Source organism: Dysidea avara, chromosome 8, assembly GCF_963678975.1.
Source record: "Dysidea avara chromosome 8, odDysAvar1.4, whole genome shotgun sequence".
NCBI classification, from domain to species: Eukaryota; Metazoa; Porifera; class Demospongiae; order Dictyoceratida; family Dysideidae; genus Dysidea; species Dysidea avara.
Window position 1 is genome coordinate 25,727,902 of NC_089279.1, and position 24,933 is coordinate 25,752,834.

Below are 24,933 nucleotides of genomic sequence, written 5' to 3' on the forward strand. Positions count from 1 at the left end.
TACATGTAATAGTTGTATCATGTACCCAAGTGATTTGCCTGATATGTACACCCACACTCTCGGGCCGTTGCCTGATATGTACACCCAAGCTCGAGGGTCGTTAGGCCCGAGAGCGTGGGTGTACATATCAGGCAAATCACAAGGGCACGTGATACAACTGATATGTACCATGTAGGCTAATAGCCTACTGTGGTGGGCGATTAATCATCCAAGCCAATACGAGGCAACCAGCTGGATTTATTATATAGAGAGTCTTGTAAAATTTGATTATGGGTCAGCAGCAAGTAACGTTGCAGTTACGTTTGTTAACATAAACTGGAAAATCCTATGAATATCACGGAAACACTCAATTTTGTGATTTAACAAGTGTTTCAAAGTTGCTACATCGTTTAACCACTGTTTACAATGTTTTCTAAACATCCAGAGGGGTAAGCTTCACTGTAGAGTGGTTACCTCGTGATATACGAAAAGTGGGCGTGGTACGTAATCAAACACGCGGACACACGATTGTAAATTAACCATGACACTAGTTCTCACCTTAAACTTCCGTTTGTCAACTCATAGGGTGGTAAGGGTGTCGAATTGCCTTCGTATGAGTACTGTAGAATGCAAAATCGGGTTCATGGTTTTCATCACGTGAGTAATAATAAACTCCCACAATCGAATACTGCCAGGATTCTTATAAAAACAAACAACGTTACCTCATCAGATATATCAAGGCCATGGTACTTTTAAATGTATCATAGCCAGCCATGGTTTATTTTAAATGTACCATAGCCAGCCATGGTTTAACTTAAATGTACCATGGCCAGCCAGGGTTTATAAGATATGTACCCTGGAATTTGGCTTTGAAGTTAGGTGGTTTCATGGTACATTTAGAAATGTCATTTGGAGGCACTCTCAGTTGGTTGTAGTACTGTCACTACTGACTGACCAAAAAGCACCTCCATAATATTGTTTAACTCCTAAACTTATCATTTGAGTCTATTAATAAACAGTAAGAAGTGTTTCCGAAGTAGCTACAAAGAGAAACAAAGCCAAAGGTAGTATAACTGTAATTACTTTTAGAGGCGTTTAATACGGACGAAGTCGACACGAAGCTGTTCTGAGTGAAAGACAGGTTAGATTAGTGTTGTTTCTATCCATTATTGCTATTAAATTAATGCCAAATATTACATGTAAACTACTTTTAGTTTGGCTTCATCAAGTTTAATTTTTTTTTGATTTAACTGAGCCAAAAAATAGTGAGGCTCTGGCCTCACTGGTCGCACCTACTCTGACGCCTTTGTTTTAAACAGACCAGCCTTAGCAGCTATACACACATGAGTAAAATTTTCACTGAAGCTTGATACATTTATGGCCTTTTAGAGAAGAAATGGACAAAGGCTGTAGTGGTAAACTCCAGGCCAAATTTGTTCGATTTAAGATCATAGAAATAAAACATAGTGAAACAAGTGCAGATATACTAGTGAACATTTAATCCCTAAAAAAAAAAAATCATGACTGAATTAAGAAATAAATCTCAGACATGGGTCAAGCACTTAGGTCAAGGGCTTGAAGCACTTTTCAAATACCTGTAAAAGTACTTAAGTATAAGCAGAGCTGCCCAGAGAAATTAAGGGGCCCAGGGCAAAGAGTTAAAGTGGGGCCCCACGGGCAAGGAGGGTTCCACTCTGAATGTACAGCTTCAGCCTAAGACCAAAAAAAAAGCTCATTACATGCTGACAATGACAATAGCTGCCCTCGCCAACTAGCTTGTTACACTGCTCCTCTGAAGAATACTGTGACTGCTCTATTGGAGTATCAAGATCTGACTGCTCTATTAGAGTATATCGATCTTTTAAACAGGTATTCAAGGGGCCCTTGATGGGGGCCCCTTTCAGGATGGGGCTCGTCGTTTTAGCATTATATCGCGATATTTCGAAAGTATCAATATCGTGATATTTCATTATCAGCTATCATGATAGCATGCCTATATATTACTGTCATTAAAAATCCATTTGTTATGCAGTACTTGGCTAAGAATCCTTGTAAGTGATAAAGTCCACCCACCTGGTTACTCCTGCAGAGAGGTGTGAATACAACAACATAACCTCAAAGTATGTGTTACAATAACTGTTACTGTAAACAAGGATGATAGTGGCTAGTTTGCTATCACCTATAAGGACTTCCTGCAGGAATGCTGAGCAATACACTATGTAGCACCAGCTATGATTGACTTATTTGTAAGTATCGTGAACTATTCAGTATCGTGAATAGTGGCTGTAGTATCGATCATGATACTAAAATGGCAGTATTGCTTAGCGGTGACCCTGAGTACAAGCACAAATGTTGCAATTAAGTAAATGTTTCAAATACGAAGTGAAGCCTATAAAAGTGCTTGATTTAATACTTAATTACTTAAATTTACTTTATTAGCAAACAATTTATATCAAAATATGTAATGGTGCATGACTGGTTTTAAGTATTTAACCTGTGCATACTGCATCAAAAGAAAAAATGGTGCCAGAGGTAATGCTAAACGTGTGTCCCAACTATTATGTGTGTTGTGTGGCTCATGTATTTGTTTAACCCTTTTCAAATGAAGAACAGTACAAGAAGTGACTCTGAAATCGATCCAGTCACTATAGAAAAGTTGGATGATTATGATTGTAAACACAGGGAAGCCCTCACACATGACTGAAAAATCAACATTGGAGTGATGTCTACCAGTGAAAAAATCAAGCCACTTACACTTGTCTGAAGGCAGGCAGTTAGTCAGTAGAAAATTCCAATGAATAAAAAAAATCCTGGCAACTTTTTGGAAGTGCTTTGGATCATACTGAAGGCACTTTTGGAATTGGTTCTATACCTAATCAATATACTGCCAAGGTGCCATGAAGGTATTGTGAGGCTGGTTTCTGGTCAATATTTTTATATCTCTGGGAGATCTACAGTAGATGCACTGCAGTGGTGCAAAATATATGTGACCAGATTTTAAAAACCGGTCCAAACCGCACATCAGGCAAAATCAAACTAACAGCACCAGTGGAGAACTACACCATCGTACTAATAGTTTTGACCCTCAGTACTACTCAAACTACTCGAGGCTGGTTATAACAGATGTATTTTCTGGGTGGTGTGGAGTGCTCGAATGGTGGTTTCAGGCCTTGTGAAGGACCTGGCTTGGCAAGAATCAGTGGTTTACTGGTGGGCAGCCTGGCCAGACGTTTTTGTTTGTTGATATGCTACATATCAGCCATTAAGAAGCCAGCACAGCCCTGTAATCTTGTGTCTGGACTCCAATTGTGGTCTGCCTCCATTTTGAAGTTTATCTCTTGCCCCTCCCCTCCCCGCCACCCCCACCTTCCACCTCTTTGTGAGTGCTCGTGATACTACTTTGCTCATCCAATTGCTCAGATTTTTTATCTTATTTGGTGGGAAACTCTACAAGCAGCTACAAGTACTGGAAGTAGTCTGAAAGGTAATAGATTGATGCATCTTTTGTGTAAATGTCATATGCATGCTTGCTATCCTTGGCGAGTTATGCTGACTTGAATTCTTTAAAACCATTTGTCTGGAAACTTCTAATGTGCTATTTGGATCATTTCCAAAATCCTATCACATATAGCTACACATTTCAATTTGCATATCTTTGTTATTGCTTACCATTATTCTTGGCTTGGTGATTCGTTACTCATCCACTTGATGTACTCCAGTGCTCATTGAATCTCATGCCATTTGCTGGTACAAGCGCCCTTGATAACCCCTGTTTATACCAAACTGTACAACACTGCTGGCAGAAAATCTGCTGTTGACATGACAGACTCATGCATGGCCTAACTTATAGACACTTGGTGGAGTTAATTGTCAATGTGAGTGGGTAGTTGGGAATATATACCTGGGAGGTAGAGGATAGTTGATTCTTGCTGGTATACACACGACTTTTGCTAGTACACCACTTCCTAGTATATAACTAGCATAACATACACAGCACTTGCTGGCACCTGTGATAATTGTACAACTTCCAGTACTTGAAATGTACTGTAGATTGAGAAATTTAAGTGTTTGTAATTTGCCGTATGAAAATTATTCAAAGAGATTTGTGTTCGAAAGATTAGAGTGCCTCCGAAAATATTTTAACATGAAATTTACATACTTCATAAGTTTATAAATGGCAATCTTTGAACGAGAGAGCTGCATACGTGGCTATCACGTATACAAGGAGATATGGGATGCATCAATTGGAGAATACGTTTTATGTGAAAGGGAACCCTTTAATCGTATTGACAGATACACTGTAGCTGTGTTGAAAAATGATACCATTGTTGGTCATATTACAAAGAACCTGTCACATGTCTGCTTGTTATTTTTGGCAAGAAGATTCTGCATAGGCTGTATTGTGACAGGAGAAAGAAGATATTCAGAAGATCTTACTCAAGGGGAATTGGAAGTCCCATACAAACTGATATTTACTGGAAAAAGCAAAGATTAACAAGCTGAAAATGCTATTTCCACGCTGCGTGACTTTCTAAAGTAATGCTGTGAGGAGGTAGTTGCTAAGTTTTAAAGGACAGCTTAATCAAGTGTATATTTGTGAACGAATCTTGGAAATCACCCTTATGGGCGCATTTGACAGATTAAATATTTGGTTCTAAAACACAGCATTGTAAGTTAAATGTCTACCCATTTAAGGCCATAGATACCTTGAATTACAAGAAAATTTTTAGATACCAGTATACTTGAAGTTTTTTCTGCTACTAACACGGTCGCCTTGAGTCTGGCACCCTTGATTGAATTGTTTCACTAGCTGGTAGCCTCCAGCTGTCCAGCACTTGACAGCCAGTGCTGGGGGTGGTAGGCAAAGGCAGTCCATATAGACCAGGAGTAAAAAAAAACACAAAAAAACAGCACCATACTAGTTACAAAAAATTGTTTTAGGTGCAACCATAAGGGTGGTTTCCAAAATTCAGTCACAGTGTTATATAAACGACTTTCTAAACTGGTAGTGTTTAATGATTTGTATGCCAGCACGTACAAAGCCATTCACGATAAATTGGGGGTTATCACTAATATACTTGAACATGCTCTCCAGCCATTCAGCTCCAGCCTCTTCCATAACTGTCATACTTAGATCAACTGTTTCTATATTTGATCCTCTGTTTCCTCAAGCTGCAGATCAACTTGCTTTTCGTACCATGACTGGAATTTCTGTCGTACAAAAGCTTTTGCAGGTTTATTCACTGTTATATCCATCAGCTGAAGGCGGTCAGTAGTGTTAGGAGGTATCAAGCATGTGTGAATATTGTAACTTTCCAGTGATGTTGTCATCCTGTCTGTTACCTGACTTTTACAATTATCCATTATCACTAGTGCTGCACTCTCTTCCCCCAGACTATCCCGTATCCTTTGTACATACGGCATAATGATGTTCTCTACATATTGAATCATTGTTCAGTAGACCAATGATTCGGGGAGTGGGTGATGTGCCACTCTGAGGGGAACTTGTATTGTGGGTGGCAACAATTAGTTTTGTCTCTGTAAATTAATTGCAAAGGCAAAAAATCCCCCATAAGATTGCCGCAAAAGACAGCAGTTATCTGCTTTTTATTACTAACCCCACAATCTCTATCCTCTTTGCTCCCTTCACATCCATTGTCCAAGAGTAGGATGGAACGATTTTTATTCCAGTCTGGTCCCAGTTGAGGATTAACTCAGGTGGGACTCCTCCATTTCCACAGTTGCCACCACACTGTCCAAAAATTCCTTCTTTTTGCTGGCAAAATCTTCACAGGAGTACTTGCTCAGTGCGATTGTGCGCTTCCTCTGGACAAAATTCATACGTTGGGGCAATGAATGTGCCGAATAGCTGTCCAACTTTAAATGTTCCTTTGTTCCTGTCTTGTCTAGAGCTTTTAAACATCCAGTGGCTGCCCCAGTTACTAGTTGGCTAGACACACCTCCCCCTGCTTCACAGACTTTTCTGACATATGCCTGCACCATCGTGTCGATTTTCTTGCTGAGGAGGAGTGGCCTGCCTCTCTTTCTGTGAGGAAGAGCACTCATAGGCTCTATATTACCAATCAACCTCATCTTCTTAAATTCATTTAAATACGCTTCTTTTATGCAGTGAACTGTGCTGGGATGCACATGGCAATCAAGCTTTCTTGAGAAATGGATAGCAGCTGCTGTCATACCATGGTGACAAGCATACTGTGTGATCTGCAGTTGTTCACATGGATTGTATTTGCATGTAGAACAAACATGTTAATTACACACAAAACTACAAAAATTCAACACACTTTCTGTAAGAACCGCACTTCTGTTCCTGGTGCTGATCACCCATCAATAGTCTAACTTTGCGATTAGCTTGTTCAGTGGCTTGTGGAGGAACCTAGGATCTGGCAGACCATCCTTACTGGCCTTTTGCTTAAGATATTTCCAAACCCATCCACACGGTGAAGTGCTAAAACAGAAATGGCGGTAAGAATGCAATTATGTAAATTTTTGCTTGGAAAATATTTCATATTAATCTATTTTTTTGTATGGTTTAATTTTGTATGACATCCGTGTATTCGAATATATTTTAACATGTAAATTTCCCAATCTACAGTGTGCTAGCACACTGTTAGATGGAACTTGCTGAAAATATTATGACATTAAACAGGAGTGAATAGGGGTGGTTGATTGTGATGTGTAGTTGAGCTACCAAAAAAATTAAACCCTGCTAATGATTGAACATTTAACAATAGAACATTACCAACGTTTTCAGGGGAGAAACAACAACTTCCAAATGGTATGATAGGTGAATGTAATTATTGGTGTGTGTATTTTAGTTAATGTTCCTCTCTGTGCATTTATAGGATTAGAGTGTTAGTTTGCACATGTCATCATTAACATTAATGTTGGTTAAATTTAAAGTCTGTATACTCCAGGCCAATAGTGTTGTCTCCATTCATTTTCCAAAACCACTAGAGTACTGTATGGGTATTGACATGTCTACTTTTTAAAGACTGTTAGCCAGATAGTATAGCCATTTTGTGGTGACGATACATATGTATTTGAAAACGTGTTTGTGTGCCAAAAGGTCATATACCTTGGTTTCCTTGTTAAATAAGTAAAGTGTTTGCTTATTTTGTTGCTACAGCAACCCTTGAGATTATTGCTACAATTGCCACGTTATGGAAAGCAGTTTAAGAGTTTTAGAGGAGTTATTCCATCACTAGAACTTAATATTGAACCTGTGTGTGATGGTTATGGTAAGGACCATATCTGGTTGCTGTATATTGTATCATCCTTTTCTTGTGTAGTTGAAGCTGGCAGTCGTGATGTTGGCAATGATGTTGGTAGATTACAACTCCTCTCTGTTATTTGCATAGAAACTAGTCATTATGTGTGTTTCACTAAACCAGGAGGATCTGGTGCAGATGAATGGGTATTCTTTGATAGTATGGCTGAAAGACCAGGTAAGTGTTACCAGGTAACTACTGGTAGCTAATGTACGATTTACAGTAAGTGAATTACAACTAATAAACTACCAATACTACCCTTTGCCGATAAATTTGATTAGTAGAGCAGCAAAGCAAAAAATCATTGACTTTTTGATAAAAACACCAAACTTGGTACAACATTTGCTTAGTTCATACTATTTCATATTAGATATGGTGCCATTACAATTACCAACCATATCATGCTCAAAGATCCTGTAAAGTAAAATCAATATAAAATGTATTGTGAAGCCATAAAAGTGTTCAATAGTAAATATGCCAGAACTTTGCATCTGATAGACAAGCAAGGGATTGTCATATCCAAAAGCTGAGGTGTCCATCCAGGTCATTAGCTTACCACGTTAAGAAGCTCAAAGAGGTATGTTTCAGAGCCACCATTGACAACTTTTAATATGCCTAAAAGTTGCCATTTGTGGCAATTTATGGAATCAAGTGATTCCATAATTGGCAAGTTCTAGGTTATAGCCAGAATTGGTGCCAACCATTAGAAGTTGTACCAATTTGGCAACCTGAGGATTCCCACTGGCTACTTCAATTGTTGCTAACTCCCTCATTAGTAGCCAAATGTGGCATCCTTCAAACCTTGCCAGTTTTAGGAATATTAAGTGTACACTTATATAGCGTGCCATAGAACTTTCGATTATGGGTTTAAGTTTCCATTATTGGCGATAATTTATATCAAAATGCTTTTATTAGCTTTATCTGATTTCATATCTAACCCAAACCTTATATCTAACCCAAACCCTACCCCTAACCCAAACCCTACCCCTAACCTAACTAACCCTGCTAGTGAATTTCCAGCGAATGTCCTAATTCTACTAGCAAATGTCCTAATTCTACTAGCAAGTGTCCTAATTCTACTAGCAAATGTCCTATTTCTACTAGCGAGTGTCCTAATTCTACTAGCGAGTGTCCTAATTCTACTAGCGAGTGCCCTAACGATTCTACCAGCGAATTTTCCTAAACCTACTAACACACCACTACAGTAGATTCCTAACTCATTTATATAAACTAAATCCAAAACTGGAAATCAATACCTACAATTAAGTCTACCATGCTATGCTATAAAAGCAAAGTAAGTAATTTGCCGATTGTGGCAAGGCTTTGAGGATGCCACATTTGCTTTATGTGTTTCCAAATCTGGCAAAAATATTTTCCAAAATTGGCAGGTTTTCTGATTACAATTTCCAAACTTAGCCAATTTAGTGTTTTCAAAAATTGGTCTTTCCAAAACTGGTATCAAATAGGCGTACTAAAATTTGCCAAAGGTGGCATCTCAACATGCCTGGCTCAGAGGGTCGTGGTATATGAAGCCATAGATGTATAATATCAAGACATACAGTAGTGTGTCATGCGGCCCAAGAAGCCAGCGCACCACACCATGAGTATATTAACAGGAACGATTTTCACTTATGTAGCTCTCTGTGATCCCTTATCTGATTGAAACCAAATTTGCTACAGAAGTGCCAGCCAGGAAGGGGAGTCTACATACCAAGTTTGAAGAAAATTGCCTCAGTCATTTCGGTACGCATAGATACGAGCGATCAAAAGTTTGCTTAATTTCTTTGTTTTGTTTTTTTCTTCTTCATTTTGCACACTTTGCAAAATCTGTCATAAAACACCAACGTGTGCTCCAATTGGGCTGAAATTTGGCACTGACATATAAAGGGCTCATTAAAGCAGATCACAACACCAAGTTTGGTAAGAATCTGATAAACATTCGCGGAGTTATGACTGATTATTCACATAAAATAAGGTCACGCCTACAGGGTAAACCCCTTGGAGGAATGAGTTGAAAACTGCTATGTAGATAAACTAACCATCGTAAGAGTGCCTTTTTGTGGTTTGAAAGGAATTGAGATAAAGACCATGGAGATATGACACAAAATCCAATCACATGATCTAGTTTCGTGAATAAAAAACTATTACTTTTCACGCTTACTAGTAGAGCAGCTTAGCTAGCAAAAATGAGCAAATTGTGCACTTTGTGCAGAAAGTACGAAACTTTGCACATAGTACCTACCTACCATGAAGTGTATATTGAGATGTGGAGCCATCACAGATTTGACCTCTACAGTTCATTTTTATGCTCAAAAATAGTGACCTTTTTCTTTATATCACCCATACAACACTCAATTTGTTCAAACTAGGTGCCAAATTGAAGATCTTTATCCAAGAAACTAGTTGATACTTGTTGCAAGCTCATAGCATATTCCATTTCAAAGTTATGATAATTTTTACCAGCAGCAAATTCATATGAATCCAACCACCCACACTATTACACTCTTCATCTACATTCTTGTTTGCCACTCAATTTTTGTATATTTTTTAGCTCACCATGAGCACAGCAGGTTGCATATGCAACCAAAAAGTGGAGGGAGATATCCAGGGGTGGGGCATGTACCCTCCTCTCTTGTGGTAGTTAAATAAAAGAGTTCATAATTGTATGTAAGTTGCTCTATCAACCATTTTAACTATAATGGGGGTTTTGTAGTAGTTCTTTGGGCGGGGGGGTGTACTTTTTTTACCCCCTTTTACTCCTTAATCTATAAATCAAAATCTTAGTGAATACGTCAACAACAACTGTAATATTTGAATGAAATACATGACGTATGTATTTTGCCTGGTACAATAGCCCAGAACTGTATACCTGAGAATACAAACATGAGATTACTTCTTATCATTCACAGGTACGTAGGTCATTCTCAGGTACTTTAGAGGTTGTACCTGAAAATGCACCTGTGGGAGTCTAAAGTATCCTGGGTGCATGCCCCTTTAGATACCATGTGTGTAAACTAGCTATGAACACAAAGATCTTTATACTATCATCCCCCATTACTCTAATTTTGACTCCCCTTTAGTCATTTCCTAAATGAAGGTCTGACTGATAGTACTGCTTCTAAAACCTGTATACTAAATTTTTATTGCTGTAAAACTTTGAAAAATACTTTTTTGAAATTGTTAGCTTTTTAGCTATACTTGCAAACAAGGTTTGCCATATAGAACCAAATTGTGAAACACAAATTGTCTAGTTGGTTATGCCCTCAGACTCCACCATATCTTGAGTGTGTGTATGTGTCTGTAAAGGCAAATATATATTTAAGGGGATATAAGGATCATAATCTTTATAGTCAGTTCACAAAATTAGCTACCAATACAGTATGTTAGATACGTATAAGTATAAGGTTTTTCAGTAAACATGACTGATTAGAGTTTTATGCATTAAAATGTTATACAGAAGGAAACTTATACCCATAAACAACCTCAAATTTGAGTTTAATCTGATAACAAAACTACATAAATTATGACGTTAGTTGATTTATCTCACATGAGTGTTGTACATAACCCCTAGATGCCTCACTCCTGGATATCTCTCCATGTTTTGGTTGTATACGTATATAACCTGCAGTGCTCATGGTTAGATAAAAATAAATAATTGAATGGCAAACAAAGAATGTAAATTAAGGGTGTAATTGCATGGGTGGTTGACTTTATATGAATTTGCTGCTGGTAAACATTACCACAACTTTGAAATGGAATAAGCTATGAACTTGCAACAATTATCAACTTGTTTCTGGATAAATATCTTCAATTTGGTACCACGTTTGAACAAATTGAGTGTTGTATGGGTGATATATAGACAAAGGTCACTATTTTTGAGCCTAAAACGAAATGTAGAGGACGCCAAAGGTCAAATCTTCAATGGCTACAAATCTTAAAAATAATACACTTCATGGTAGGTAGATACTATGTGCAAAGTTTCATACTTTCTGCACAAAGTGCACAAATATTTAGCTAAGCCGCTCTACTATACCAGGTAAACCGCTTAGAACAGTGAGCCGAAAACCAGTATGAAGATAGAGAAATCATCATAGAAAGTTCATGGAGTAGTATAGAAGAATCGGAGTAAAATCACTGAGTTACAATACAAATCCAAGCAAGTGTACTCTAATAGTACATAGTACAGTCACCCTATTAGAGCGTACAGCATTGTTAGTAAGTTACTCTATTAGAGCATTCAGCTGCACAACAAGTCACTGTGTAGACGCAACAAGTCACCCAGTAGAGAGTTCAGCAAAACAAGTTACCCAGTAGAGAGTCAGCTACCAAAAAAAGTTAGAGCTCAGCTACAAGCAAATCACCCTGTGGAGTATTCAGCCACAAAATGCCACCCTATGGAGAGATCAGCTAGAAACAATTCACCTGTCAGCTACAAGCAGGTCCCCCAGTAGAAAGTTCAGTTACAAAACAAGTCACACACTAGAGAGCCCAGCTACAAACAAACCACCCTGTGATGGTATATTTAGCGGAATGGCGGAATTGGCAGAAACAGCACAATCATCATCTACAGATTATTGACAATCTTAGAACATCCACTACCAGTTAGTTCCTTACTGTTACGTATAGAACAGCTAAATAGAACTCACCACAATTTAAGTGCATGGTGTTTGTAGTGTTGATTTTCTGTCTTCTATCATTTGTGACAATTAATTCTTAGACTTTAGTCATATCCGAACCTCATCAGTTAATTTAATAATTTACTGATCATCACCTTCCAATTAACACCCCATATTTTAAAGTGCATGCTACTAGAAGTGCCTTATAGCTAGTTACCGAACACATGATAAGAGCATTCTAGAATGTTCTTTAACTGGTGTTGAATGGTCAGGCTTAGTTTTAGGTGGCCATACTCTATTTTCTTGAGGTGGCTTTTACAGATTTTCAATTATAAGCATCCCCCTTGAAGGCGCTTGTAGTAACATGTGCTTCAAAATATTATATAGGGTGTGATGGTTGAGATATGACTACACTCTAAGAATTGATTGCTACAGCTGATGTTAAGCTGCAAGATCAGCAATGCATAGACCATATGCTGTAATCATGGTGAGTTCTATGCAGCTGTTTTTATCTAAACCAAAACAGCCAAGATGTAAAAAAAGAGTGCGGCCCCCAAACAGGCCAAGGTGAAAAAAGATTTGAAATCCAAGGTGGCGGCCAAGAAATGGCTGTGATGGTAGGTTAATGGCAAAAATTTTAATTACGACAATTAAGGTGAATTTGGTGCCAAATCCTAGTGGAGGAGGCAACGCAAATTCACCTGGATTGTCGTAATTAAAATTTTTGCCATTAGCGTACCATCACAGCCATTTCTTGGCCACCACCTTGGATTTCACTTTTTTTTTCACCTTGGCCTGTATGGGGGGGCGCACTCTTTTTTTACAGCTTGGCTGTTTTGGTTTAGATATCACTTCTTTTTTGTATTGCAAGCCACAAAGCTGGCCATATGGCTTTGATGCTTCCTTTTAACTTGTTTTTTTTTCTTTACTGCAGGAATTGTGGAACAAAGGAAGTAATTGTGTGCATAGCTTTTGTCTGATGAAATATTTGTATATTTAACATTGAATGATGATTATCACATACTGTAGTTAATAAGGTGACTTCTTACATAACTGAACTGTAGCTGAAATTCTCATTGTTTGTAGCTGAACTCTTTTCAGGGTGATTTGCTTCTAGCTGAACTCTCTACAGGATGATTTGTTTCTAGCTGAACTCTCTACAGGGTGATTTGTTTGCAGCTGAACTCTACATGGTGGTTTCTTTGTAGCTGACAGAACTCTCTACAAGGTGACTTGTTCTAGCTGAACTCTCTACAGGGTGATTTGTTTGCAACTGAACTCTCTACAAGATGATTTGTTTCTAGCTGATCTCTCTATAGTGTAACTTGATTGTAGCTGAACTCTCTACAGGATGGTTTCTTTGTAGCTGATCTCTCTACAGGGTGACTTGTTTCTAGCTGATCTCTGAATGACTTTTTTCTAGCTGATCTCTCTACACAGTGATCATGACTTGTTTCTAGCTGAACTCTCTATAGAGTTTTCTGTTTGTAGTTGATCTCTCTACAGGGTGACTTGTTTCTAGCTGATCTCTCTACACAGTGACTTGCTTGTAGATGAAATCTCTAGGGTTTTCTGTTTGTAATTGAACTCTCTACAGGATGGTTTCTTTGTAGCTGATCTCTCTGCGGGGTGACTTGTTTCTAGCTGATCTCTCTACAGGGTGAACTTGTTTCTGGCTGAACTCTCTACAGATGATTTGTTTGTAGCTGAACTCTCTACATGGTGGTTTCTTTGTAGCTGAACTCTCTACAAGGTGATTTCTTCTAGCTGATCTCTCTACGGGGTGACTTGTTCCTAGCTGATCTACAGGGTGAACTTGTTTCTGGCTGAACTCTCTACAGGTGATTTGTTTGCAGCTGAACTCTCTACATGGTGGCTTCTTTGTAGCTGAACTCTCTACAAGGTGATTTCTTCTAGCTGATCTCTCTACAGCATGATCTGTTCATAGCTGAACTATCTGCAGGGTGATTTGTTTGTAGTTAAACTCCCTACAAGGTGATCCTTCTAGCTGATCTCTCTACAGGATGACTGGAACTCTCTACAGGGTGATTTGTTTGCAGCTGAAATCTCTACATGATAGTTTTTTTGTACTGACTTGTCTATAAGGTGATGTCTTTTAGCTGATCTCTCTACTGGATGACTTGTTTCTAGCTGATCTCTCTATAGAGTTATAACTTTCTCTATAGAGTTATAACATGTTTGTATAGCTGAACTCTTTACAGAGTGGCTTTTTTGATTGATTGCTGAACTCTCCAGCTACATGGTGACTTGCTTGCACTACAGAGTGGCTTGTTTGCAGCTGAACTCTCTACAGAGTGACTTACTTGTAGCTGAACATTGTATAAAGTAACTTGTGTGTAGTTGATCTAGATGAACTCTCTACTGGATAGCTTTTTTGTAGCTGAACCTTCTACGCAGTGACTTGTTTGTAGCTGAATTCTCTACAGAGTGACTTGTTGTAGCTGAACTCTGTACAGGTTGACTTGCTTGTAGTTGAATTGTCTATAAGATTAACTTTTTGTAGCTGAACTCCATACAGAATAACTTGCAATGTAATATAATTCTATAATCGAGTAAGTTGTAAACGTAACTGAATGCTCTATTAGGGTGACTGTTCTATTAGAGTATCTCGATCTCCCATGTGCTACATGTAGTTGGTTTTGGAATCATAACTCAGTGGTTTGTACTCTGATTCTTCTGTACTACTGCAGGGACTTTCTATGATAATTATTCCAGCTACACACCAATTTTCCGCTCATTGCTCTAAGCGGTTTGCCTGGTATGCATGAAAACTAATAGTATTTTTTATTCATAAAAATCGATTGCATAATTGTGACACAGGTTGGGTTTTGTGTCATATCTCGATAGCCTTTAACTGGATTCCTTTCAAACCACAAAAAGGCACTCTTACGATAGTTACTCCATCTACATAGCAATTTTCAGCTCATTCCGTCAAGCGGTTTACCCTGTGGGCGTGACAGACCTTCAACCTTATTTTACACAAATAATCGGTCATAACTTCGTGAATGTTCATCAGATTCCTACCACACTTAGTACTGAGATTCGCCTTAATGAGCCCTTTAAGTGGTCCAAATTCCAGCCCGATTGGAGCACAAATTCGTGTTTTATGGTGGATTTTGCAAAGTGTGCGAAAAGAAGTAGAAGAAGAAAAAAAAAACGAAGAAAAAAACCCAAAGTTTGGCCACTCGTATGTTGGAAATGCCTAAAGCAATTTTCTTCAACTTTGGAATGTGGACTCCCCTAGCTAGCCGGCGTATCTGTAGCAACTTTGGTTTCAATCGGATAAGAAATCACAGAGCTACAAAGGTGTGAAAATCGCGTTTACTTTCTTCCTGTTAATATACTCACGGTGTGGCATGCCGGCTTCTTGGGCCGCACGACACACTACCGCGTGTCTTGATATATGTAACAGTGAGCAGCTAAGTGGTGATGGGTGTTCTAAGGCTGTCCATAATCTGTAAGCTACGATTCTGCTGTTTCCGCCATTCCGCTAAATATACCATCCCCCTGTGGAGAGTTCAGCTACAAACAAGCAGTTCTGCAGAGAGTTCAGCTACAAGCTAGACTTGATAGAGAATTCAGCTACAAACAAATCATCCTGTGGATAGATTGGCTACAACCAAGTCAGCCAGTATTGAGTTCAGCTACAAAAATAAGTCACCCTGTAGAAAGTTCATGGAGTTACAAACAAATCACCCTGTGGAGTATTCAGCTCCAAAAAGCTACCCTGTAAAGAAATCAGCTACAGGCAAATCAGATTTCAGCTACAAAAGTCACGCTATAGAGAGATCAGCTAAAAACAAACCACCCTGTAGAGAGATCAGCCAGAAAGAAGTCAACTATAGAGTTTACCTACCAGCAGTTCACCCAGTAGTGAGTTCAGCTACAAGCTAGTCACTTGGCTGAGAATTCAGCTACAAAGAAGTCACCTGGTAGAGAATTCAGCTAAAAACAAGTCAGCTGTAGTTAGTTCAGGTCGTCCAATAGAGAGTTCACCTATCAACAGGTCACCCAGTAGAGAGTTCACATACGTGCAAACAAATCACCTGTAGAGAATTCAACTACAAGCAAATCGCCCTGTGGATAGTTCAGCTATATACAAACAAATCACCTTGTAGAGAGCTCAGCTATAAACATTCACCCTGTAGAGAGTTCAGCTACAACCAATCACCCAGTAGAGAATTCAGCTATACAAAGAAGTTGCCTGTAGAGCATTCAGCTACAAATTAATCACAAGCTCAGCTGCAAACAGGCCATCCTGTAGAGAGTTCAGCTACAAGCAAATCACTCAATAGAGAATTCATCTACAAACAAGTTACCTGGAGAGGGTTCAGCTACAAACAAGTCATACAGTAAAGAGTTCTGCTACAACAATTCATGCTGTAGAGTGTTCAGCTAAAAATAAATCACCTTTAAAAAGTTCAGCTACAAACAATTCACCTGTAGATAGTTCAGCTACAATAAAGTTACATAGTAAAGAGTTCAGGTAACCCAGTAGAGAGTTCAGCTACAAACAGGTCACCCTGCAGAGAGTTCAGCTACAAACTAGTCATTCAGTAGCGAATTCAGCTATAAACAAGTTACTTGTAGAGAGTTCAGCCACAAACAAGTTACCTGAGCTACAAACAAGATACATGTGGAGAGCTCAGCTACAAACAAGTTACCTGAGCTACAAACAAGTCATACAGTAGAGAGTTCAGCTACAAATAAGTCACCCTGTAGGGGGTTCAGCTACAAACAAACCCCCCTCTAGAGAGTTCAGCTACAAACAAGTTACCTGTAGAGGGTTCAGCTACAAACAAGTCTTTCAGTAGAAAAGTCAGCTACAAAAAGGCACCTGTAAAGAGTTCAGCTACAAACAAGTCACCTGTAGATAGTTCAGCTATGAATAGGTCACCCGGTAGAGAGTTCAGCTACAAACAACTCACCCTTCAGAGAATCCACCTATGAGCTAGTCATTCAGTAGAGAATTCAGCTACAAACAAGTCTCCTGTAGAGAGTTCAGCAACAAACAGGTTACCCAGTAGAGGGTTCAGCTACAAACAGGTCACCCAATTGAGAGTTCAGCTACAAACAAGTCCCTGTACACACAGCCTGTAGAAAGTTCAACTATAAGCTAGTCACCTAGCAAAGAATTCCGCTACAAACAAGTGATAGAGTAGAGAGTTCGGCTACTTCTGTCAAGTTATGCAGTACTATAGTAATATAACTAGTTACATAGTAATTTGTAACACGGATTAACTGTACAAAATTGGATATTTACATTCTGTTGGTCTGTGGAGTATACAAATACAACAAATAGTGATGTCTACTCCAAAACAGCCAAGCTGTAAAAAAGAGTGCAGCCCCAAAAAGTCATGGTGAAAAAAGATGTGAAATCCAACTTCATAACAAGTACACAAAAAATTTTGGAATTTTCAACTAGAGTAGGGACCATAACACATCGATAAAAAGTACAACTAAATCACAGTAGAACAATAAGAAATTAAGTGTTATATCCCTACTGTGCTCAAATACCAAAACGGAAATGCACAGCTGGGACATAACATTTCTTATTGTTTTACTGTGATTTAATATCATAGACTACTCCAACTTGTTTCAGTACTTTTTATCAATGTGCTATGATCCCTAATCTAGTTGAAAATTCCGATTTTTTCGTGCGCTTGTTTGTTAACTTTTTTTGTAAATAATTTTATTATGACTGGTGAACCCACGCATACCGCATCTGAAATGGCGTAGCGCACCCCAGCCCCTTATCATCTGAAAAGTGAACTATATCCATTATGCTTCATTGTCAGCTATGTTCAACCCATTGCAGGGCCTGGGCCCAGAAATTTTGAGTGGTCCAGTCAGACATGGACTGCAGTGAAAGTCATAGTTATGCACACTACTCAGTTTTTATTGATCTAATATGATCTGTAAATCAGAGATTATCTGCTTTGGTGTGTTACTTAACTGCATGTGCTATAAGCACACACAGCATGCTAAGCTAGAGGGGTCAGGGGGCATGCTCCCCCCAGAGAAACATTTGAAAATAGGTGCTCTGAAATGGAATCTGGAGGCTATTTTACATGCTAAGTCTATTCTTTTTGTTAACATCAATGGTAATTTTGTGCTATGTTACCAATTAATTGAGTTTTATATCTGACTATTATAGCTAGTAGCTAATTTTATTTTCATGATGTATACAAAAATTTCTCAATGTGAAAGTTTAGTTTTAGATTGTAACTACATTGTATTATTGTATTGTATTGTATTGTACATGCTAATGCATGACATGCATGATCAATTAGCTCAGTGTAGTGTGCCATGCAGATTCCTTACTGGGTAATTTAAGACAGTTAACACAGATTTAATGGCTTAGACTATAAGCTATATTCTATACTGAAAGCTTTATTAGAGTATCACGATGACTGTTCTATTAGAGTATATGTAACTGAATTTTGGGAAATTACTGTCATGTACTTGTAGGAATTCATTCTTGTAGGGCTTCTCTATTAGTATTAATATAGTGCATACGTGTAAATTTATTAGTTCAGTCAGTAAATCATTATTAAAGTTGTTCATTTTCGAGCTCGTTCATGACATGGCACCCAACGTGGGGCTCACAGCCTGAGCCTGAAGACTGGCCTGAATTCCTTGGTGCCGGGTGTAAATAGGCACCTGTAAAGGTGAAGAATTTGTATTGCATAAGAACTGTTTTTCTCAGTTATTTTCATTTTATATCTAGATACATAGACTTCTGGCAAATCATTTTGGACTATATAGTGTAGTTTGTAAATTCGTTGAAATATTGAACATAATGTCAGACAGTGAGTCACTAGACAACAGACATGGGGCCAAGTACATTTAAAAGTACTTAAGTAAAGTACAAGTACTTTTGAATTTTCCAAGTACAAGTACAAGTACTCCAGCAGCAATCAAGAGAGTACTTAAGTAAAGTACAAGTACATGCTGGAAGTACTTAAGTAAAGTACAAGTACATTATACTGTAGTAAAATATATGCTGTATTCAGTGTATTGTAGTATGTAAGTGTGCCTAGGGGGGTTGGTTTTTGTCAACTATTCTCTCTCTTAAACTCTTTAAACGCACTGACTTGAACAACAGCATTGGCGACATCATTAATCGTGGCAACATTATGCACATTAAGGTTGGGGAAGGCAGTAGAAGAATCGCAAGAAGTTGTAAACTGCACCTTCATACAATTTTGATATTCTCATTGTACACCCACTGTGTACAAACTATGTACAATGTTTGCAGTACTTACAAGTACTTTAAGTACTCAAGTACATACAAGTACTTAGCAAAGTACTTGTATGTACTTGAGTATAAGTACAAGTACATTGGGGAATTTAAGAAAGTATTTAAGTAAAGTACAAGTACTTTCAAATCTGTACTTAAGTGTACTTAAGTATAAGTACTCATGTACTTGGCCCCATGTCTGCAGTAGACAAACTGAAAGCTCGAAGAGGAGGCCAACGAAGTGTGGTTAGCAGATTTCTCAATGAGGCATCTTCTCTGATGGAGCAGGAAGTTTCTGCTAAAGGACTGTCACGGCTTAAAACACTTCATGAACACCTAGCAGGCAAAATGGCCATACTGCAAGAACTAGATGACACAATAGTGGATGCTTGCCCAGTTGGAGAGATAGAGGATGAGATAGTTTGTGCTGCTGAACTCAGTGATAAAATTGGTGAGGCCAGAAAAGAAATAACAGAATTTTGTAATAAGGCAAACGTTACCAATCCTGTGGTAGCTTCACTTCCATCACTACCAGAAGGTGACAAACCTGAATCATTACCAGGTCAACAGCAAGAAACAGATGGTCGATTAGACACTGTGACTACAACCCCCACCACTACAGAAACCATGACAACAGACTCAGTGACTACTGTAACTAGTTCACCTCCAATCAGTCAGCCCAAACCCAAGTTGGTCATACCTAAGTTTAATGGTGATGTGAAAAGGTTTAGATCATTCTGGGACAGTTTTGACAGTGCTATTAATAAGAGCCCTTCCTTGTCTGCAGTGGACAAATTCAATTACCTGCATACACTGTTAGAAGGTCCAGCTGCACGATCTATTCAGGGCTTGGCATTATCAGAAGCCAATTATCCAGCTGCCATAGATATCTTACAAGACAGGTTTGGGAAACCACATCAGATCATTGCTGCCCACATGGATGAATTTATAAAGCTTCCTGAGTGCAATGGTGATATGGCTTCCCAACTTAGATTAATATATGATAGAATCAGTGTCAACATTCGTGGTTTGGAATCACTTGGGATAAAGTCAGAACAGTATGGAAGCTTTCTAATCCCAGTTATAATGTCCAAATTGCCTCTAGAGGTTTGTCTTCAGATAACCAGTGTCACAACTGGAGATGTTTGGGAGGTTGAGGAACTTTTAAGAGTAATAAAGCAAGAGGTTGTAGTTAGAGAACTCAGCGACACTGTAAGGGTGAATGAGAAGACAACAAACTCAGGCAAGAAAGCTTTCCCTCCCACTGCTGCAGCACTAATGGCAGGAGATCATACTTCAAGGCGAATCCGATGTGCATACTGCAAAGAGGAACACTATTCTGCACCTTGTGTGAAGTTTTCTACACCTGAAGCTCGTAGAGAAATCTTGATGAGGGAAGGTCGATGTTTCTTGTGCCTGGGAACAGGTCATCGTGTTAGACAATGCTCAAGTGTCAGACGATGCCGTAAATGTAATCGACGTCACCACCAGTCTATCTGTTCTCCACCAACTCTTAAAGAAGAGCCTGTCCCTCCTCCTACAGATATAGAAACCACACAGTCTTCAACAGCAATAACACAAGGAAGAGTTCTATTGCAGACTGCAAGAACATTTGCATATTCATCAGGCTCAGAATTATTGCCAGTAAGAATACTCTTTGACAATGGGAGTCAGAGATCTTACATAAGTCATCAGTTGAAGGCCAAACTTGGGTTGAAGCCTATCAAGCAAGAAACCTTGAACCTTAACACATTTGGAGACAGTATATCCGTTACAACACTAGTTTTCCCTACAATTTGTTCCCCAATGTCGGTCCGTGTTGACATTGATCGTTACACCCACCTTCAAGGGTTAGAGCTAGCAGATTGTTTGATCGCTTCTGAAAGCAACCATGACCACAGTGGAGACACTGTTGACGGTTCTGATTACTATTGGGAATTTGTAACAAATGAGATTATTCATGGAGAAAAGGGTCCAGTTGCTGTTAACAGTAAATTTGGCTGGTTGATCTCTGGACCAGTTAAGGTTACAGGTTAGTTGCTGTTAACAGTAAATTTGGCTGGTTGATTTCTGGACCAGTTAAGGTTACGGATTACCCAGTAAATAATTTTGTAGGCGCTTTGCTTATAGTTCTGTTTTAACTGTTTTGCACAGAAGAACACACTAAAATAAAATGGTATATCAATGTACAAGTAATACCATAAGCGGCAATACACTCAACAAGGGAAGTGTTTGTACAGAAATGCAGGTACTAAGCAGTGAAACTGCTGAGTTACTATTCATCAAAAACCAGGTTTCATGGAAAGCCACACCGTGATATTTAGCACTAATAAGCTATAACGTAGTGATTTCTAGGTCCTCACGAACGAATTGAGCTGTTGTCCAATTGTAACAGCACGGTAGTGGACTCGCGGTATTTCCGTATAGTGTTGTAATAGTAATGTGTTCTAAATTTTGTTATTGTTGTTGTTATTGTAGAGCTTCACAAAATACTTTTAGTTTTAGTTATTAATTGTTAACAGTGAAGCCAGCGGGTACAATTTAGTTATTGTTAATATTTGTTATTGTTATATTCAAAGGTAAATTACATATTCTATACGTATACATGTATTAAATGTACTGATCATTAGCCTTGATCAGGACTTCTCTCTCTAAATTAGTGTTGGTTAAACGATTGCGTCTACCAATACAGCAGTACCCTGCTATAGAAAAGGTGCGTTCTATTGGAGCACTAGATGCAGGTACTACCATTAAGTTTACTGCTGAGCAAAAAAGATTTGGTAATGTAGTTTCCAACTCTAACCAAAATGTAAGAGCACCTTTTTTACTGGGCGTTGGTATGTTGAACCGCAATTCATAAAATCTCTCAATTTCACTTTCAGCAGTAGTTGCAGCTATACCTTTGTCAACCTGGTGTGCTTCTCGTAATCTTTGGCTTATGATACTGGATAAGTGACGAAATTTCTTTAGAGGAGGTTGTTCATCACTATTTGCTACCACAGACACAGTTTCTGTGCTTCCTGACTCAAGGGTGGTGTCAGTAAATTCTGATATTTCAGTTTTCAATGCAACTATAAGATGTTCCTTTACCACTGTGGTCTGTTGATCATTCAAAATTAGTGTGTATTTTGGATCCAGAAATGTTGCAACTAAGTAATACACATCAAATCCAGCTGCAGAAGGATTCACATATTTATTAAAACGGCTTTTCAGCTCATTGTTCAACCTTTTTGATATGGTAGCCATTCCAGGCTTTGTAGACATCTCTTCCAAGTGATACTGTAATTCTAGTACAATAGGTACAACTGATGATATAGTGGTATATTCTTCCCCACTACACAGAGTTGTGTATTCTGCAAAGGGTTGCAGCAATTCTTGAATATTTTCTAGAACTCTCCATTCGCTGTTCTGCAAACCATCCCAGCTGTGCTCATCAAGAACTTGTATAACAGAAGCATTGACTGTTAAAAATCGATTAATCAGTAGATATGTAGAGCTCCACCTAGTTGGGCAATCTCCTAGTAGTTTTAAGCCAGCATTTGCAATCAGTTTTTCAGTTGCTTTTGTTGATTTGTTAAATTTGCTTACTATATTCTTGGCTTTTTTAATGGTGTGTCTAAATACACTACACTCATCAAATTTACTGACAACCAGTTGTAATGAATGGGCAAAACAACTAAGCCTCCTATATCCAACAAATGCTATTTCATGTTCAAATTCATTTTCATCGAACTCTCTTTCTTGTTCATACATGTCTTGTTGATGTGATTCTTCGATGGTTTTTTCCTGATCAGGTAAAGAATCATCTAAGCTGCCAGTGTCCAATACATCTATGTTATCTGTATCACACAATTCAAAATCTTCCTCATCATCACCTTCATTTTGCATATTTTCTTTTTGTTGTAGCTGTAGAATTTTGAAAGCCTTCACCATGTTGCTCCCATTATCAGTTATTATGCTTCCAATCTTGTGATCAGGAATGTTCCAATCTTTGAAGATTTGCAAAACAATCTTTAATACTTCCTCTCCTGTATGAGAGCTTGGCATGCGTTTCACTGCTAAAGTGACATTGTGACGCTTGTGACTGGCAAAGAAATGAGCAGTGACACCAATAAAAGAAGCAGTCAGTCCCTTCTTGCTCCATATGTCAGTACAAAAATTTACTTTTCTAGCTTGCAACATGTGGGACAAAATATTGCCTTTTAAATCTATAAGCACTTCGTCTATCTTCTTTGACATCATATACCTAGATGGAAAAGAGTACCTACTGTCTAATTCTGTGATTAGTGAAGAGAAAGTTGGATCCTCAACCAAGCTAATATGGGCACTAGATGCTGCTAGAAATATAGATAACTTTTTTGTGATAGCCTTGCATTTAGGATCTTCATTGTTATACAGCTTGGGCCTCTTAAGAAAAGTAGTGATTTGTGGTTGATTACTTTCCATTGAAAAATTACAGGCAGCATTAGCTCTAGTACATGACTTCTTTTCATTTTCTTTCTCTTTGTTTTGCTTTTCCTTCTTAATTACTTCATCATAGGCTTCTCTATGTGATGACTTCAAATGCAACTTTAGGTTTGTGCTAAATTTTCCTGAGAAGGTTTTCCCACACTTAGTCTTAGTTACTACATTTGTTATAACCTCACATTTGCTCTTTTTAGCACTTTCATCATAGCTGAAATAATCCCACACTGGACTTGTTTTAGGTCTTCCAGTTACTGCTAGATCACTCATTGCTATCATTCAAATTAAGTCAACTAGTTTTAGAGCTTAATAATAGGTGGTTGGTAGCAAGTTATTTATGCCTTGGCTGACCCATCCCATAGTACATCTGCTTGTTGTGTTGTTTACACCTTCACAGAATGCATGGTAGCTAACTCCATGCACCTGGTTAGTTAATTGCATGCTTTTCATAGATATATCCTATAATCATAAATACTACCAGGGGAAGTGACTTTAACCAGCTAATTGTCAAAGCAAATCCTTAATGTTACAAAAACTCTGTGACCAATATTGTTATTGTTATTAATTGTTGCTGTCTATAAAAAATCTTTTAGTTATAGTTTTGTTATTGTTAACAATAAATTTTATCCCTTACAAAAACTGGTTTTTGATATTGTTATTGTTAACAATTACAACACAATAATAAATTCCTTAGCAGTACTAATTGCCATTATCCTTGACAGATACGATAAATAACCAGCTTCTTGTCAGTTTTCATGCAGTCTCCACGACAGGACATAGATAATATAACCACCCATTGACACTGCCACAAAGAATTAGTATTAATTGGCTGTCAGCTGCTATTTTTGATGAATAATAACCACATCAAGCAGTAACGCTAAATACTGGTTTGCGGGAGATTTAATTTTACCTTTCGCAGTAAATTATTAACACTCACTTTGTATGATTCTTCCGCTATTATCAAGTGGCTATACAGCACTTTGAAATTAACAACCTTCTCACTAACACCTGCTCAAGTTTCGTGCCAATATTGCATCATCCATCACTATCGCACATTAAAAAATAATAACCTATTATTAAGTGCCTAACCCGTAACCTTAAGGGCACAGGAAGCAATGATGTCATCACTGATTTAATAATTGAAGGTTCAAGTGCTGATGTCACAAGTCTTGATAGTGATGACCTTTTGACAAACAGTCTGAAGCAATTCTGGGAGACAGAATCAATTGGAATAGTCAATGAAGAGATTGCAGGCCCATCAGCGAAAGGTCCATTCCCACCTGATATCAAGTTTGACTGGGTACAGAAGAGGTACAAGGTT

The 24,933-nt window shown here is 38.3% G+C and overlaps 1 protein-coding gene across 1 annotated transcript in view; it reads left to right on the top strand.

Annotated features, from left to right (window-relative positions):
- LOC136264421 (ubiquitin carboxyl-terminal hydrolase CYLD-like) overlaps nt 1-24,933 on the top strand; it is a gene marked incomplete at its 5' end in the record, with an annotated part of 96,928 nt that overhangs the window by 54,683 nt on the left and 17,312 nt on the right. Inside the window, 2 exon segments of the mRNA XM_066059149.1 lie at nt 7,127-7,238; nt 7,290-7,445. Of these exon segments, the coding sequence (XP_065915221.1) occupies nt 7,127-7,238; nt 7,290-7,445 (268 nt within the window).